This window comes from Anguilla anguilla, chromosome 12 (genome assembly GCF_013347855.1).
Source record: "Anguilla anguilla isolate fAngAng1 chromosome 12, fAngAng1.pri, whole genome shotgun sequence".
Taxonomy (NCBI): domain Eukaryota; kingdom Metazoa; phylum Chordata; class Actinopteri; order Anguilliformes; family Anguillidae; genus Anguilla; species Anguilla anguilla.
The window spans coordinates 537,756-552,745 of NC_049212.1; the positions used below are offsets into that span (position 1 = coordinate 537,756).

The 14,990-nt window shown below is 46.4% G+C and overlaps 1 protein-coding gene across 7 annotated transcripts in view; it reads left to right on the top strand.

The window, feature by feature from the left end:
• LOC118210117 (nuclear receptor corepressor 1-like) overlaps positions 1–14,990 on the top strand; it is a 113,884-nt gene that overhangs the window by 42,374 nt on the left and 56,520 nt on the right. For 5 of the 7 annotated variants that reach the window (XM_035385995.1, XM_035385998.1, XM_035386001.1 and 2 more), the window contains exons 15-16: positions 9,165–9,286; positions 11,525–11,700. In XM_035385995.1, the coding sequence (XP_035241886.1) occupies positions 9,165–9,286; positions 11,525–11,700 (298 nt within the window). The remainder of the gene's footprint in view (positions 1–9,164; positions 9,287–11,524; positions 11,701–14,990) is intronic. The other 2 variants (XM_035385997.1, XM_035386000.1) reach the window with 1 other exon arrangement.

Sequence of the window (14,990 nt, forward strand, 5' to 3'; positions counted from 1 at the left end):
CATCCACTTCAGAGTTTCAGGGGGAGTGTTCTATAGATGTTGCCGAGGAGATTAGTGTCCATAGTCTAAGCTATGCTAACAAAAACGAGCCTTCCTGCCGCTGACTGCGAAGTGTAATCGTAGCAAAGTGTCTTGGAAGTCTTATCGTATCTTCAGATCTGAGTTTGTGACGAGCTTGCAAATCACCCGGTTGGAGACACCGTTGCCTCTGAAGAAGGCATTATGCAGCTCTTTGGCAGAGTGCTGTGAATGAACCAGTGAATAAATGAATGAATGAACAATGGTTTTCCCATGGTTCAGTGGTGGAGACTTTTGGCCCAGTCATACTGAGACCTTCAAAGCACTCTACAATGTTTTGCAGCGGAGTGTGATGGGACTGGGATGAGGATCAGAACTTCCGAGGCTGTTGCCACGGGCCTCTCTCATAAAAAGATGGCTCGTCCTTTCCAAGTGAGGGGGGAAGAAACTGCCCCAGGTGGAGGAGTTCAAGTATCTCCTGGTCTTATTCATTAGTGAGGGAAAAAGGGTTCGGGAGATTGCAGTAATGCAGGCATTGTTTCGGACGGTGGTGGTGAAGAAGGAGCTGAGCCAAAAGCTTTTGATTTACCAGTCTTCATTTACCAGAACTACTCTCAAATAGTTGTTCACAAGTTAGGGATAGTGATCGTAAGCGAGATGGAAATTACCAAATGGGGCTACTCTGCATGGCGGCGGGGCTTACTCTCCTTGATAGGGTGAGGAGCTCAGCCGTCCGGGAGGACCTCACAGCAGAGCCGCTGCTCCTCCGCATTGAGAGAAGTCAGTTGAGGTGGTTCGGGCATCTGAGTAGGATGTCCCCTGGGCACCTCCCTTTGGAGGTGTTCCGGCTGGGAGGAGACCCAGGGGCAGACCTCGGACATGCTGGAGAGATTATATCTTGGGATCCCCTGGGATGAGTTGCCACCACAGCCCTGATTTGGACTAAGTGGTTAGAAAATGGACGAATGGATGAAATTTAAGAATTAGTTTGAAATTAGTACAGATTAGGGCTTGTATATTTGTGTACATTATTAATGGGTGTACCGCCAGAGAAGCTTGTGGATTTGTCTCCAGTTGGGACTCCCACCTGCACAATACTGTGATTGGTCCGTAGTATTAACACTGACATGTGAGACTATGTAAAACGGACCTAACCCAACGTTGTGACGTACCTGACAGGTAGCTTACATATGGAAGAAGCACAGCTTAGAAAAATAGCTTCATGAATTTGTCTGCTCTGAAAATTAAATGAAGAGTTTCTGCTGTTACCATGTAGTGGCCTGAGCCTGTACCCTCCGCTAACAGCAGCTAGCAGTGGTGGGGTGAGTTCCGTGCTGAGTGGAGGTGACAGAAGTGGGACAATAAATGGGATTGCTAAATTAGTTCTCCTGCCCCAAAAGTGGTAAATGAGATTCCTGGCTGGAAATTCGATGTAATTTAGCAGTGGAACAGAAGACAGTTACGCAGTGATGATGGCTGTGTCATTAAAATGTTTGGTAATGACAATGGTCACCATTGTTGTTGGCATTGTAATATGTCATGCCAATAAATCATTCTTGAATTGGCTTTGTTTAGAATATCAGACTGAGGTACAGATTTTGTTCTCAATTTGGCTTTTTGAAAAATTGTGTGTGTGTGACCGTGTGTTTGTATGTGTCTGTATACAGTATATGTCAGAATTAAGCTGAAAAGTATTTAAATGCTCATGCTCCACTGAGTGAAAATACTTCAGAAATGACTTCACAGGAAAAAGAGCGGAAGCAGAGAAATCCTGCTCTGGCCTGACATTTTGTTTTCCAAAAAAGACATTGGATTGGGCTTTGTGCGCTGAAATCCCCAAGAGGCTCATGGAGTTAGTGGGCTGTGCTTTTAAAGAGCGGGCGAGTCGGAGAGACATAAAGGGAGGGAGTTGGGGGAAGAGAGAGCACAACATGCACTGGCAGGAAAGAGAGGGTTGTTCTGTTCTGGCCACTTGGATTTGTAGTATTTTTTATTTATTTTTTGCTCTCAGCTACCAGACACCCCTTTGTTTATGACTAAATGGTATAACCCGTTGATCTAACAAGGCAAAAAAAAACTTTCTGTGCTGCTGTGAGTGCCAGTCAAAGGGGGGGGGGGGGGATTACCTTGAGTGATCCCTGATAGATTAAAGAGCGCAAAAGAGATGGGCGATTCTTCGGGCTGCTTTAGCAGCAGGATGACACCGTTTCCTGGAATATGCGTGACTCGTCTGCGGAACTCCGAGATGCCATTTCTCCATTTTAGGGAGCTGTGTGTTGGGCTCAGACCTGACACGCAGACAGTTTTGGGGGTGTTGAGGGGAAAGCACTTTTAGATCCACTGATGAGCTTGCAGGTACGTTGGTTGTCAACTCACCCATGCTAGGTTTTTATTTATTGAGCAATTTTAGTATTATTTGTGTATCTTAGACCATCTCCGTCCCTTTCCATCCCCCCCCCCCACCCCCGTTATGTTGTGTCTCTGGCTCTGAGAACGTCAGGGGGCTCACAGAGTGCAGAGCAGTTTGCCTCTGACCTGAATGCGCTGTGAAGGGGGGGTTAAATGTGAAGGAGGAGAAGAGCAGCCTTGCTACTGCTTCCCCGCTGCCTTGGCGTTTTACTCTGTGGCCGACGCAGCAAGTGGAAGATCTGACGGCAGCTTTCAGAGTTTATACGGTGCATAAGACTTCCCGTGGTTTCACCTTAAAACTGGATCTTTAAAATATATCTGCATGCTTTCCAAGCTGGGATGCCTTTTCAGCTTGAAAGAGCTGGTACCGCTGAGTCAGATTTTTTCATCTTTATTATAAAATAGAAATTTTGCATTTTTTGCATGGGTAAAAAAGTAAAGTCTACTGCAGTTAACGGTTTTAAGCATCAAGTGGAAAATAAATGCAGGCATGTTGTCCTGTCATAAATCATACTTTCTAAGCATTTTAAGGTATTTTATACTACATTTGATATATTTATTAATTATAGTTATCTCTCATTTTTACTTTTTTTTCTCCAGCTTCACAGGGTTGGCTTGGCGCAGGCTTAGTGCTGGCTTGGCGCAGGGTTAGTGCTGGCTTGGCGCAGGGATAGCGCAGGCTTGGCGCTGGGTTAGCGCAGGCTTGGCGCTGGGTTAGCACAGGCTTGGCGCAGGGTTAGCGCTGGGTTGGCGCAGGCTTAGTGCTGGCTTGGCACAGGGTTAGCGCTGGCTTGGAGCAGGGTTAGTGCTGGCTCGGTGCAGGGTTAGCGTTGGCTTGGCGCAGGGATAGCGCAGGCTTGGCGCAGGGTTAGCGCAGGCTTGGCGCAGGGTTAGCGCTGGCTTGGCGCAGGCTTAGCGCTGGCTTGGCACAGGGTTAGCGCTGGCTTTGCGCAGGGTTAGCGCTGGCTTGGCGCAGGGTTAGCATTGGCTTGGCACAGGGTTAGTGCTGGCTTGGCGCAGGGTTAGCGTTGGCTTGGCACAGGGTTAGTGCTGGCATGGCGCAGGGTTAGTGCAGGCTTGGCGCAGGGTTAGTGCTGATATGGCGCAGGGTTAGTGCAGGCTTGGCGCAGGGTTATCGCTGGCTTGGCACAGGGTTAGTGCTGGCTTGGCACAGGGATAGCGCAGGCTTGGCGCGGGCTTAGCGCGGGCTTGGCGCAGGCTTAGCGCTGGCTTGGCGCAGGGCTAGCGCAGGTTTGGTGCTGGCTTAGTGCTGGCTTGGCGCAGGGTTAGTGCAGGCTTGGCACACTGTTAGTGCTGGCTTGGCACAGGGATAGCGCAGGTTTGGCGCAGGGTTAGCGTAGGCATGGCGCAGGCTTAGCGCGGGTTTGGCGCAGGCTTAGTGCTGGCTTGGCGCAGGGTTTGCGTTGGCTTGGTGCAGGGTTAGCGCTGGCTTGGCGCAGGCTTAGTGCTGGCTTGGCGCACTGTTAGTGCTGGCTTGGTGCAGGGTTAACGCCGGCTTGGTGCAGGTTTAGCGCTGGCTTGGCGCAGGCTTAGTGCTGGCTTGGCGCAGGGTTAGCGTTGGCTTGGCACAGGGTTAGTGCTGGCTTGGCACAGGAATAGCGCAGGCTTGGCGCAGGGTTAGTGCAGGATTAGCACAGAGTTAGTGCAGGCTTGGCACAGGGTTAGCGCATATATAAATTGAACTTTAATGATGCTTGTTAGCAGTCTTAAAATATTCAAAGCAGTGAACTTTGGTAACTCACTGTGAAGATTCACTACACTGGAATACTTGTAGTGGCCTCAAAGTGGAAGGGCCCTTATGGGCAGGGCATTCTTCACTCGCCCTCTCCTGTTCCTTCCTCTCTTCCTGTCCCTACCTCTCTTCCTGTCCCTTCCTCTCTTCCCCTCTCTTCCCCTCTTCCCCCTTCCTCTCTTCCTCTCTTCCTGTCCCTTCCTCTCTTCCTGTGCCTTCCTCTTTTTCTCTCTTCCTCTCTTCCTATCTCTTCCTCTCTTCCTGTCCCTACCTCTCTTTCTCTCTTCCTGTCCCTACCTCTCTTCCCCTCTTCCCCTTCCTCTCTTCCTGTGCCTTCCTCTCTTTCTCTCTTCCTGTCCCCTCCTGTCTTCCTCTCTTCCTGTCCCTTCCTCTCTTCCTATGCCTTCCTCTCTTTCTCTCTTCCTGTCCCTTTCTCAGAAACAGGGTTCTGCCATTCCCTGGCCTGCTAGGAGCATCATGCGTTGTTTGATTTGCAGCTCCGGGCTGTTCATTCTCAGAAGAAAGTCATCTATGAGGACAGTCATACTGATATATGGCTTCCTTTGAAGAAATTTGTTTTCTGGTCTCTGTCTCTTCTTCACTCATTCAGTTGAATGGCAGAGACATAATTTTAGGGGTGTTGTCCATATCTTCCTTCTCCTGCTATGTGTTTTCTTGACTTTACTGGAAAACCTGTTCACTTTTTGGGGTGTGTGGGTACTCCTGCATGTCCTGCCCCAGAACTGCTCCCCTTCAGAGAGGAAAGCCTAACTGTCGGGTCTGATGTGCCTGAGAGATCGATGGAAATCTGGATGCTCTTGGTTAAGCCTGGTGCACACTAGAGAATTTTCAAATCTTAACCAATTTTAAAAACTTGGGAGACCACAGACATAATGACAGATTTAACCGATTTTTAATATTTTAATCGTAAGAACGCACACTCCAGACGATTCAGTCATGACGCAGGACCACACACTTGGCGTTTATACTAAACTATTTCAGAGTGACGATTCCAGGGATTTTTTTAAATTTCCGCAAGCTGATTCCCTGTCTCCATGGAGACCACACTGCCGGCAACGTTACAATAATTACATATATACATAATACGATAATATTGATACTTTTGTTGCTACGTGCAGTTGCCTAACTGCATCGAGTATAAAACAATTTCGTCCACAGAGAACTTCTTCGGTTTCGGCAAGCCGAAAAAAATTTGATTGGTGACTCTTCCCGGTCAGCTCGCTCTCATTGGCTATTGGGGGTTTCTGCTCAATATTCCATCGCTGTTCTTTTCACACTACAGGATTTCAAGTCGTAAATATCAAACATGTTTTGTTCGAGATCGGGGACACTCCCATCCAGTCGGTAACATTAAGATTATGTCTGTGAACCCCTCACACTACAGGATCATTTGGGCAGATAATCGGTTCAGACCAGCCTCGGATCGGGAACGCCCCCGCGATTGTCGGGAAGAGCGAATCGGGCACAAAATCGACCCAATTATCCTCTAGTGTGGGGCCAGCATTAGCAATGCCTGGAGTTCCCCTTGCTTTACTGTGCTTTCCGCCAAAATGCTTTTATTGCTGTTTCCATTGACTTCTGTAATGGCAAGAATATCAACATTAGCCATGTTTCCACCGCAGGAACTTTCCCCAGGAACTAGGAACCTTTTGAGGAACTCAGTGCGTTTCCACCGCAGGGACCAGGGTCTAAATTAAGTTCCGGGGACATTATTTTACCCCCCCCAAAAAAGTCCCTGCTCGGGGGGTAGTACTTTCCAAAAGAACAGGAACTTTGGGGGTGGGGCGCAAGCGCTGAACATTTCTGATTGGTCGAGTACTCGCAGCATTTTATTTCAACCGCCATTTAAAAAAATCTGCAGCCGCAAACCGATTTATTGTTCTCATAATAATAACTTGAATTCAAACTTTTATGTTATGCAGCGCAGTAGCCTACTTTTGGTTATAGCCTGCCAACGTCTTGGAACAGATGAGAAATTAAGATCGAGGATTATAACGTGTGCTCTTCTGTTCTTTTCTTGCTGGGACAGCATATTACGTACCAAAACATTTAAACGGTTTAAGTCAGTTGCTGAATATTTTCATCCAGATTTTCTTTGTTAGCCCGTTGTAATTGACTCAAAACGTCTGATACAGTTAGGTGAGGTATGCGGTAGTTCTGGTAAATGTTGTTACCAGTTACGAATGTGAATTCATTCTGTCGCCTCACATGTCAAGGCATGGAAGTGAATGTTCGCATAAAAACATAATGAATGTGTTTGAGAGGATATATAAAACAGTTACAATCTGACTATTGGGCTGTTATATCCTGTTTGTTGCATAACAATGGTCAAAGTCAAACTACCAACAAGAGTTTTGCTTGACAACGGCAAAATAATATGCCCAAATGGCCGCGGAAGAATATTCATTTTCATGTTTTTTATTTAAACTCATGTCCTTTTTAACTTACTCTTTTTTCCACTTTTTATGTTCAGCACTTGGAGTTGCATTTGATGTATGACTTGTGCTGTATAAATAAAGTTTGATTGATTGATTGATTTCAATTTCAGGTGATTAAGTCGATAAAAATAAATAAATACTAAAATAACCATTAGTCATTGTTGGTAACCCGTTGTATAAGTGGAATAAACCCCTCCGGGCTGTCCTGTTATTGGAAAATAATGTACTTCGGTGGTAGTATGGGGTTACAGAAGAAATCATACGACTGATGGACCAATGACGACATCGCTTTTTCATACGTCAGTGGACGTAGCATACAGCAGCTTTTTTCTTTGTCTTATACAAGTGTTACTTCACAAATAGGTTGGCTTATTGATTTAGATCATTATTTTACATGGCACAGAGAAAAGAAAAAAGCATTTGCATTTAGCCATGAGTCAAAGTTAAGGACAACTGTTGATTGAATCCCAGCTTATAATTAGATGTCAAATTTCTGTTATTTGGTGCGTAGACTATTTTGATATTTTTCTAAATTTTGTATTGTTTATAATAGGTGTTCAGTGTTTCCTCTGGGATTTTTTTCAGCAGCGGGGGGAAAGGGTTTTGTTGTACCTGGGTGGTGTGCGCATGCCGCCGGCGTCGGAGTGAATATAAATAGGTCATTTAAAAATATGAAATAAAATTACATTACATTACATTACAGGCATTTGGCAGACGCTCTTATCCAGAGCGACGTACAAAAAAATGTATAACCATAACCAGGAACAAGTATGACGAAACCCCTAGAGAGAAGTACCGGTCCAAGTACAGGGAACAACCGCATAGTTCAACTTGGACCCTGATGGTTAAACTGATTAACACTAACAACGAGAACGGCAACAACGCAATCTATGGAAAAATAAAAATAAAAATAAATAAAAATACAAGTAGTCGTTAAGACAGTTGATGCGCCTAAGTCACCTATGAAACAGCTGCCTAGTTACAACCCTAAGTTTAGTCATTTACAGGGGGTAAGGGAGGGATGGGGAGAGGTGCAGCCTGAAGAGGTGGGTCTTCAGTCGTTGTTTGAAATGGGTCACAGTCTCAGCTGTTCTGACCTCCACAGGGAGGTCATTCCACCATCGTGGGGCCAGAACAGACAGGAGACGTGTTCTGGAAGTGCAGGTGCGAAGAGGGGGAGGTGCTAGGCGTCCTGAGGTAGCAGAACGGAGGGATCTGGCTGGCATGTAGGGTTTGAATATCTTGTGGAGGTATGCTGGGGCTGATCCCTTGACTGCCTGGTATGCTAGGACCAATGTTTTAAATTTGATGCGAGCTTTAACAGGCAGCCAGTGGAGGGTAGTGAGCAGGGGAGTTACGTGGGAGTGTCTGGGGAGGTTGAAGACCAGACGAGCCGCAGCATTCTGAATGAGTTGCAGGAGTCTGATGGCAGATGCTGGTAGTCCAGCCAGAAGAGAGTTGCAGTAGTCCAGGCGGGATAGAACCATTGCTTGGACCAGGAGCTGGGTTGAGTAGGTGGTGAGAAAGGGACGGATTCTCCGGATGTTGTACAGGAAGAATCTGCACGCCCGGCTTTCCACTGTGATATTCTTGGAGAGGGACAGCCTGTTGTCCATCACCACTCCGAGATTCTTGGCTCAGGGTGATGATGTCACGAAGGTGTCCCCTAGGGAAATGGAAAAATCAAAGAGGGGAGAGGTTAGAGCAGGAATGAAGTTTAGCTCCGTCTTACCCGGGTTGAGCTTCAGGTGGTGATTGTCCATCCAGCTCTGGATGTCCCTCAGGCAAGCGGAGATGCAGGCAGGGACCTGTGTGTCCCTTGGGGAGAAGGAGAGAAAGAGTTGTGTATCGTCAGCATAAGCAGAAAATATATGTGTTTCCTGCATTCTTCGTCAAATAAACAGTAAGCAAATGTAGATGGAAAATTAAAGCTAAATATGTATGTTTTAGCTTTGTAGTTCATTTCAAATTTTATTTGATATTGTATGTTTGTAAACATGAGTAACTGGACTCAACCAATCAATGTCTTTTTTATTTCAAGATTCTTTCTTAAGACTAACTAGTCAGCATCCTCGGCATTCAAAACACTTTCCTGAGCAGTTATGTCTCAGGATTTTACACGGGATACCAAAATACGGAGCCGGCGCGTTTCCCTATTGGAGAAGTCGTGTCTTCAGTGTTTCTATTTAGATGCAGCATAAAATGGGAAATAGGTAACGTTAGCAAGAAAGACAAGAAAGTCTCAGCCATTACCTAACATTAGCATACTTAATAACTATAACTGCCTAGCTAGCTAACGTTATGTTCATTATGTTACCTAATCTAGTTTAACTAACATCACTGCCTAAGTTTATTTGAACTGCTAACATTATATAAAGTCCTGCTTGGTGCAGTGCCACCTTTCCAGCTGTCACTGCATACATTTGGTCTTCTCCTGTAATGTAAGTAAATAAGTTGTGTACACCAGTACTGCAGGAACAGAAATCTGCTTTGCAAATCAATGAAAAATGAATCTTTATTTTCAGCAGCAAATAACACGTCCCACACAAGAAGAGAAGTCAGAGGACAAGATGGAAGAGGAAAAAGGGGACAGAAAGGAAGAAGAAGAAAAGGAAGAGGAGGAAAAAGATGAAAAAGAGGAATCAAAGTAAGTCTAAATTCCTTCCTGAAAGAGGAATCATATAAGTCTAAATTCCTTCCTAACAGAGGTATCAAAGTCTAAATTCCTTTCTACAAAGAAGAATCGGAGGAAGTCTAAATTCTTTCCTTATGTTTCTGTGGGCCCTTCCTTACTGCTCTGTACATAGAATTCCTGCAAAAAAATTTTTTCTGTGCGCACGCGCAGGCATGCTAACACTGTTTGAATTTCCATCATTCTTTTGGTTTGCTCATTTACATGCAGGGTTTCCTCCAGAAAAGTTGTTAGGCCCGGTGGCAGTTATCTTTTGACAGGGCCCAGCAGCCCGGCGCGGGCCGGTGGCCAAGTGTCTTTTTTGATGGGGGCCCGGCGCGGGCCAGCGACAGACTGATGGCAGCATTAAGGAGGGCCCTATAGTTTCTGTGATAAAAGAATCACGGACGGAATCGTGGAATTGAGAATTTAAAAAAGCTATAACACAGATTCCATAGGGCCCTACATTAAGTCAATGCTAAAAGCTGACTGGAGATTTGAAAATATGACTACGTAATGTGAATGTTGTTATAAATAAGTAATTTATTTAACACACATGTAAAAAAATCAACAACTATTTACAGCATAGCAGAGTCTTACAAAGAATCTGACAACAATGTACAGTCTTGGAATGCTGTGTTTTCAACAACAACAAAATAAATAAAATTAAATTAAAATAAATAATATCAAAGTTTTTTGCGCTCTACAAAAAACTTGTATTCAAGTCCTGATTGGCTACTGAATCTTACAACAAGCCTTGGAATACTGGGCACATTTAAACATTGAAAAAACTGTCTAAGGTTTTTTGGCTTTTACAGTAGGCTACCTTGCCTGACCCTCAACAGTAGCGTTTTTTCCCCAAAGATGGTATTTCTAGATATAGCCTAATTTTGCTGCTGTGTTAACACATTTCTATGGTTGCCGGTCAGGCACTCTTCACTGTAAGAAGAAATTTTAGGATTTTTCCGATATTACTTGTGTCGAAAGTGCTGCGACGGAAACAATGATGGATTTACGCTGTAGCCACAGCTGTCCAAAATGTAAACAAGTCAGGCAGTTTTTACGGTCGGGAAAAATTTTAACGTTGTCATGCACATCAATGTCATCAAGCTAACGTTATTAATAAACAAGTTATTTCGATGGCGATTAATCAGTCATGTAATGTTACAATATATCGAACGTTACATTCATGCTACTAGTTTAACGTAACCTACACACTTGCTTAAGTTAATATAAAAAGAATGTACTTACCGACGAGATGAAGTCAAAACGCAGTTTGTAACGAGGTTAGTTAGCCTACTAAATAAAAAATGGTGGCTTGCTAGGTAACGTTAGCTTGTGATAGTTGGAAGCGTCAAGTGTTGAACGTCACTCTACGCACAGTGAGGGTAAAGAACACTGATCTCAGTCTCAGACCTGCTGTTTTCCTATAGTGTGTTCACGTTTTAACCAATAGATGTCGCTGGTGAGCTTTTCAAACGAGCCGCCCCACTGTAACTTGAGGGTAAAGCAGGTGAGCGTTAGCAGGAGCTTGAGGGTAAGGCAGGAGGCAGGAGAGTGTTAGCGGGGGCTTGAGGGTAAGGCAGGAGGCAGTAGAGCGTTAGCGGGGGCTTGAGGGTAAGGCAGGAGGCAGGAGAGTGTTAGCTGGGGCTTGAGGGTAAGGCAGGAGGCAGGAGAGTGTTAGCGGGGGCTTGAGGGTAAGGCAGGAGGCAGTAGAGCGTTAGCGGGGGCTTGAGGGTAAGGCAGGAGGCAGTAGAGTGTTAGCAGGGGCTTGAGGGTAAGGCAGGAGGCAGTAGAGCGTTAGCGGGGGCTTGAGGGTAAGGCAGGAGGCAGGAGAGTGTTAGCGGGGGCTTGAGGGTAAGGCAGGAGGCAGTAGAGCGTTAGCGGGGGCTTGAGGGTAAGGCAGGAGGCAGTAGAGTGTTAGCAGGGGCTTGAGGGTAAGGCAGGAGGCAGTAGAGCGTTAGCGGGGGCTTGAGGGTAAGGCAGGAGGCAGGAGAGTGTTAGCAGGGGCTTGAGGGTAAGGCAGTAGAGCGTTAGCGGGGGCTTGAGGGTAAGGCAGTAGAGAGTTAGCGGGGGCTTGAGGGTAAGGCAGGAGGTAGGAGCCAGTTAGCGGGGGCTTGAGGGTAAGGCAGGAGGCAGGAGAGTGTTAGCGGGGGCTTGAGGGTAAGTTGAGACGGAGCTGTCTGCTGAGCACTAGCCTCATTTGTCCCACAGGGACAAAGACAAGGGTGACGGGGAGGACGAAGACGGGAAGGAGCCGTGCGCCACGAGGGGCAGGAAGACTGCGAACAGCCAGGGCCGGCGCAAGGGCCGCATCACCCGCTCCATGGCTAATGAGGCCGCGACCACCGAGGGCCCATCTCCCCCTCCACCACCACCCACCGAGCCTGGTGAGAAACCCACCCCCCCCCCCCCCTCCACCACCATCCACCGAGCCTGGTGAGGAACCCACCCACCCCCCCCCCTCCCCCACCACCACCCTCCGAGCCTGGTGAGGAACCCACCCCCCCCCCCCCTCCATCACCACCCACCGAGCCTGGTGAGAAACCCACCCCCCCCCCCCCCCCCCCCCTCCACCACCATCCACCGAGCCTGGTGAGGAACCCACCCACCCCCCCCCCCCCCCACCACCACCCTCCGAGCCTGGTGAGGAACCCACCCCCCCCCCCCCTCCACCACCACCATCCACCGAGCCTGGTGAGGAACCCACCCACCCCCCCCCCCCCCCACCACCACCCTCCGAGCCTGGTGAGGAACCCACCCCCCCCCCCCCTCCATCACCACCCACCGAGCCTGGTGAGGAACCCACCCATCCCCCCCTCACCACCACCCACCAAGCCTGGTGTTGTTTGTGAACAGTTCGCGTTGGGGTTACGCACTCATCTCGATATTCGTACTGAAAACACCACTTCTTTTTGCTCGTCTCTTGTTTGAAAAAGGGTCGTTTTGGAATGGAAAGTTTGAATTTGGAGTGTACTGGCCCTGCTGGCAAGGAACTTCAAGTGGGGTGGCTAGTGGCATTAGCCATGCTAGCTGGCTTCGCTACCATGCAATAGGTTCTTAATCAGAGCTGTTCCTAGCTAGTGTTGTCTAGTTAGCATGCAAAGTGGCCAATGTCGATAATCACCAGATGAATAATGAATTAAGCAAACATTTGAGTGTGAGTAAATAACGGCACTTTTATTTGCTAGGCGCTAGTTAAAACGAGCTTCTGACGGTGTTCGGGGAGACAGCCACAAAGGCAGTTCATCAACCCTGCTAGGCAGGAAGGGGGAGTGGGATGGCCAGCCACATTAGCCCCGCGAGCTACCTAGCTAGCAGCCAATGTTCTTAATCCAAAGTGTTCTTAACACTAGCGTGCTAGCTCAGCGGCTTTTGTTGGACCTTGCAGTTAGATTTACGTAGCATTTTCTTGAAGCTTAACTTGTGCGTTTTGTGTTTTGCCTACTTGCTTTCATTCCTATAAAACAGGGATGGGCAACTCTGATGATAGAGAGGGCCACAAAAATTTTATCCTCACTACCAGAGGGCCAGATTGTGACCGTGCACTTCCACCAGTAGGATACTGTAACCCCATCACTCAATTAGCCAATTATAGCTACTAATTTAATGAAAAGAACAAAATATATACTGGTAATCAGTTTATTATACCAACATTTCTATTTTTCATATTCAAATGCATTTAGTAATGCTTCTATTCATTTAATGAGCTTAACACAGAAACAAAACGTCCACATTCCTGGGTGATATACCATTATTTCAGTGCAATGGGGTCTCAAAAATCATCATCCAATAATGGTACAAAAGTTAACTCCGACACTAAGTGCAACAACTAATATTCATGTTTGTAGTGCATTTCTACTCTGCCCTCCCATTCCATGACATGTTTCAAATAAGCATGCATTTATCTCAAAAGCCATTGACCCTCACCCACAGGTGGATCAGTATAAAGTTCTGTCTTAATGAGATACTTGCGGCCTCTCCTGCTGGCGTACAATAGTCTCAATGTCAATGTCAATGTTTGTGCATCCAATCTGCATGACCTGGAACAGAGTCATCTGTCAGCCTGTTTCTCTCTTTTGACTTGATGTGCTTCATTGCTGAGAAGCTGCTCTCGCAGATGTAAGTGCTCCCAAACATGCTGGCCATTGAGAGTGCAAAATCCCTGAGGAGTGGGAAGCGGGACTCGGGTAGTAGTCTCCAAAATGAAATTCCCCTCTCATTGCGCTTTGCTTGAAAGGGGTCTGACTGAGGTTCGCACAGTTCAAGCTGCAACTCTGGGGGTTGCGCACTGACAGCAGCAGAGAGGGGTCAGTGAATAACGCAATTCGTGGCTGCATTGCGTAGAAATCTTGAAAGCGGTTCTTGAACTGCTGCTGCAGTGTTTCTATGTCGGCTCTGTACTTGAGCAATGTTTTCTCGCATTCGGGGACATCTTTGCACATCTCTTCACAGGCGGGAAAGTGTGCCAAATTTGGATGGTCGGATGAAAAGTCTTCTGTGAACAGGGCTAGTTTACACTGAAATGCAATCATGTGTGCATAGAGATCCGACAGTTTGGCCTCTTCCCTGCAACTGCATATTCAGGTGATTAAGATGCAAGGTAATATCTGCAAGGAAGGCGATGTCGTAGAGAAAATCTGTATCCCTGAGTTTACTGCAGTAAGCACTTGTACCACATCAAATGCTGTCCTCCAAGAACACTGGGATTTCAGTGCGCAGCGCAAAAAACCTCTCCAAGCACTTCCCGCGGCTCATCCATCTGATCTCAGTGTGCATCTGTAAATCCCCATAAGCGGCGCTCACTTCATCCAAAAAGGCTACAAACTTCCTATGATGAGAGACCTGTTCCCCCCTCGAATGAGATTGATAACCTTGGTCACTAAATCCATGACATGGCTGAAGTTCATTGTCTTGGCACAGAGGGCCTCCTGTAAGATCAAAATGAAATAGGATTTAGCCTATGATGAAAAGTCTCACAAAGAATACCCACATTCATAACCATATATTAATAGTTATACAACGGCTTGGCTGAGTACTCAATTCTGATTGGTCCAAGGGTTGGCATTCATTCTCAGTAAAGGGACACCTAGGCCTTTTAACAGTTCTAAAATAAATGCGCTACAAAATCCAGCATTCTAACGCAGTTAAAACAGCAACATTATTCTTTCGATTTTGAATTTTTACACCCCCTCCCCTTTTCAATGTCCAATTTCGCAATTGATGGCAACGCTAAATCATGGTTCTAGTTACTGGCTTCATTTAGGGTTGCCAACCATCCCGCAAAATACTGAATCGTTCCTTATTTGGACAGAATAGGCGTATTTAACTCATGGCTACTGGACGCATTTTCTTCTGTATCTTTGTTAACGATTGTGTTTATTGTAACCGCTGTTTTGAATATAATTCAGTAGTTAGCTAGCTAGCTATCCGGAATAAAAAGCATGCCGTGAGATCATTGACCTAAAACCCAGCTGAATTTTAATATTGGCTAGGTGACAAGTGACGGCGAACATATTATAAAGCTAGCTGGCATTCAAAACCTGTTTCAGAGGGTCTGGGAGAAACGCTACACTGCGAGACCGCAACATTTTAAAAAGCAAGACAGAGCGAGGGAGATTAATTTGATTGAGTTATGGTTTCATGTAGTTTTCTTAAATAATGTAATGACAAAAATGAC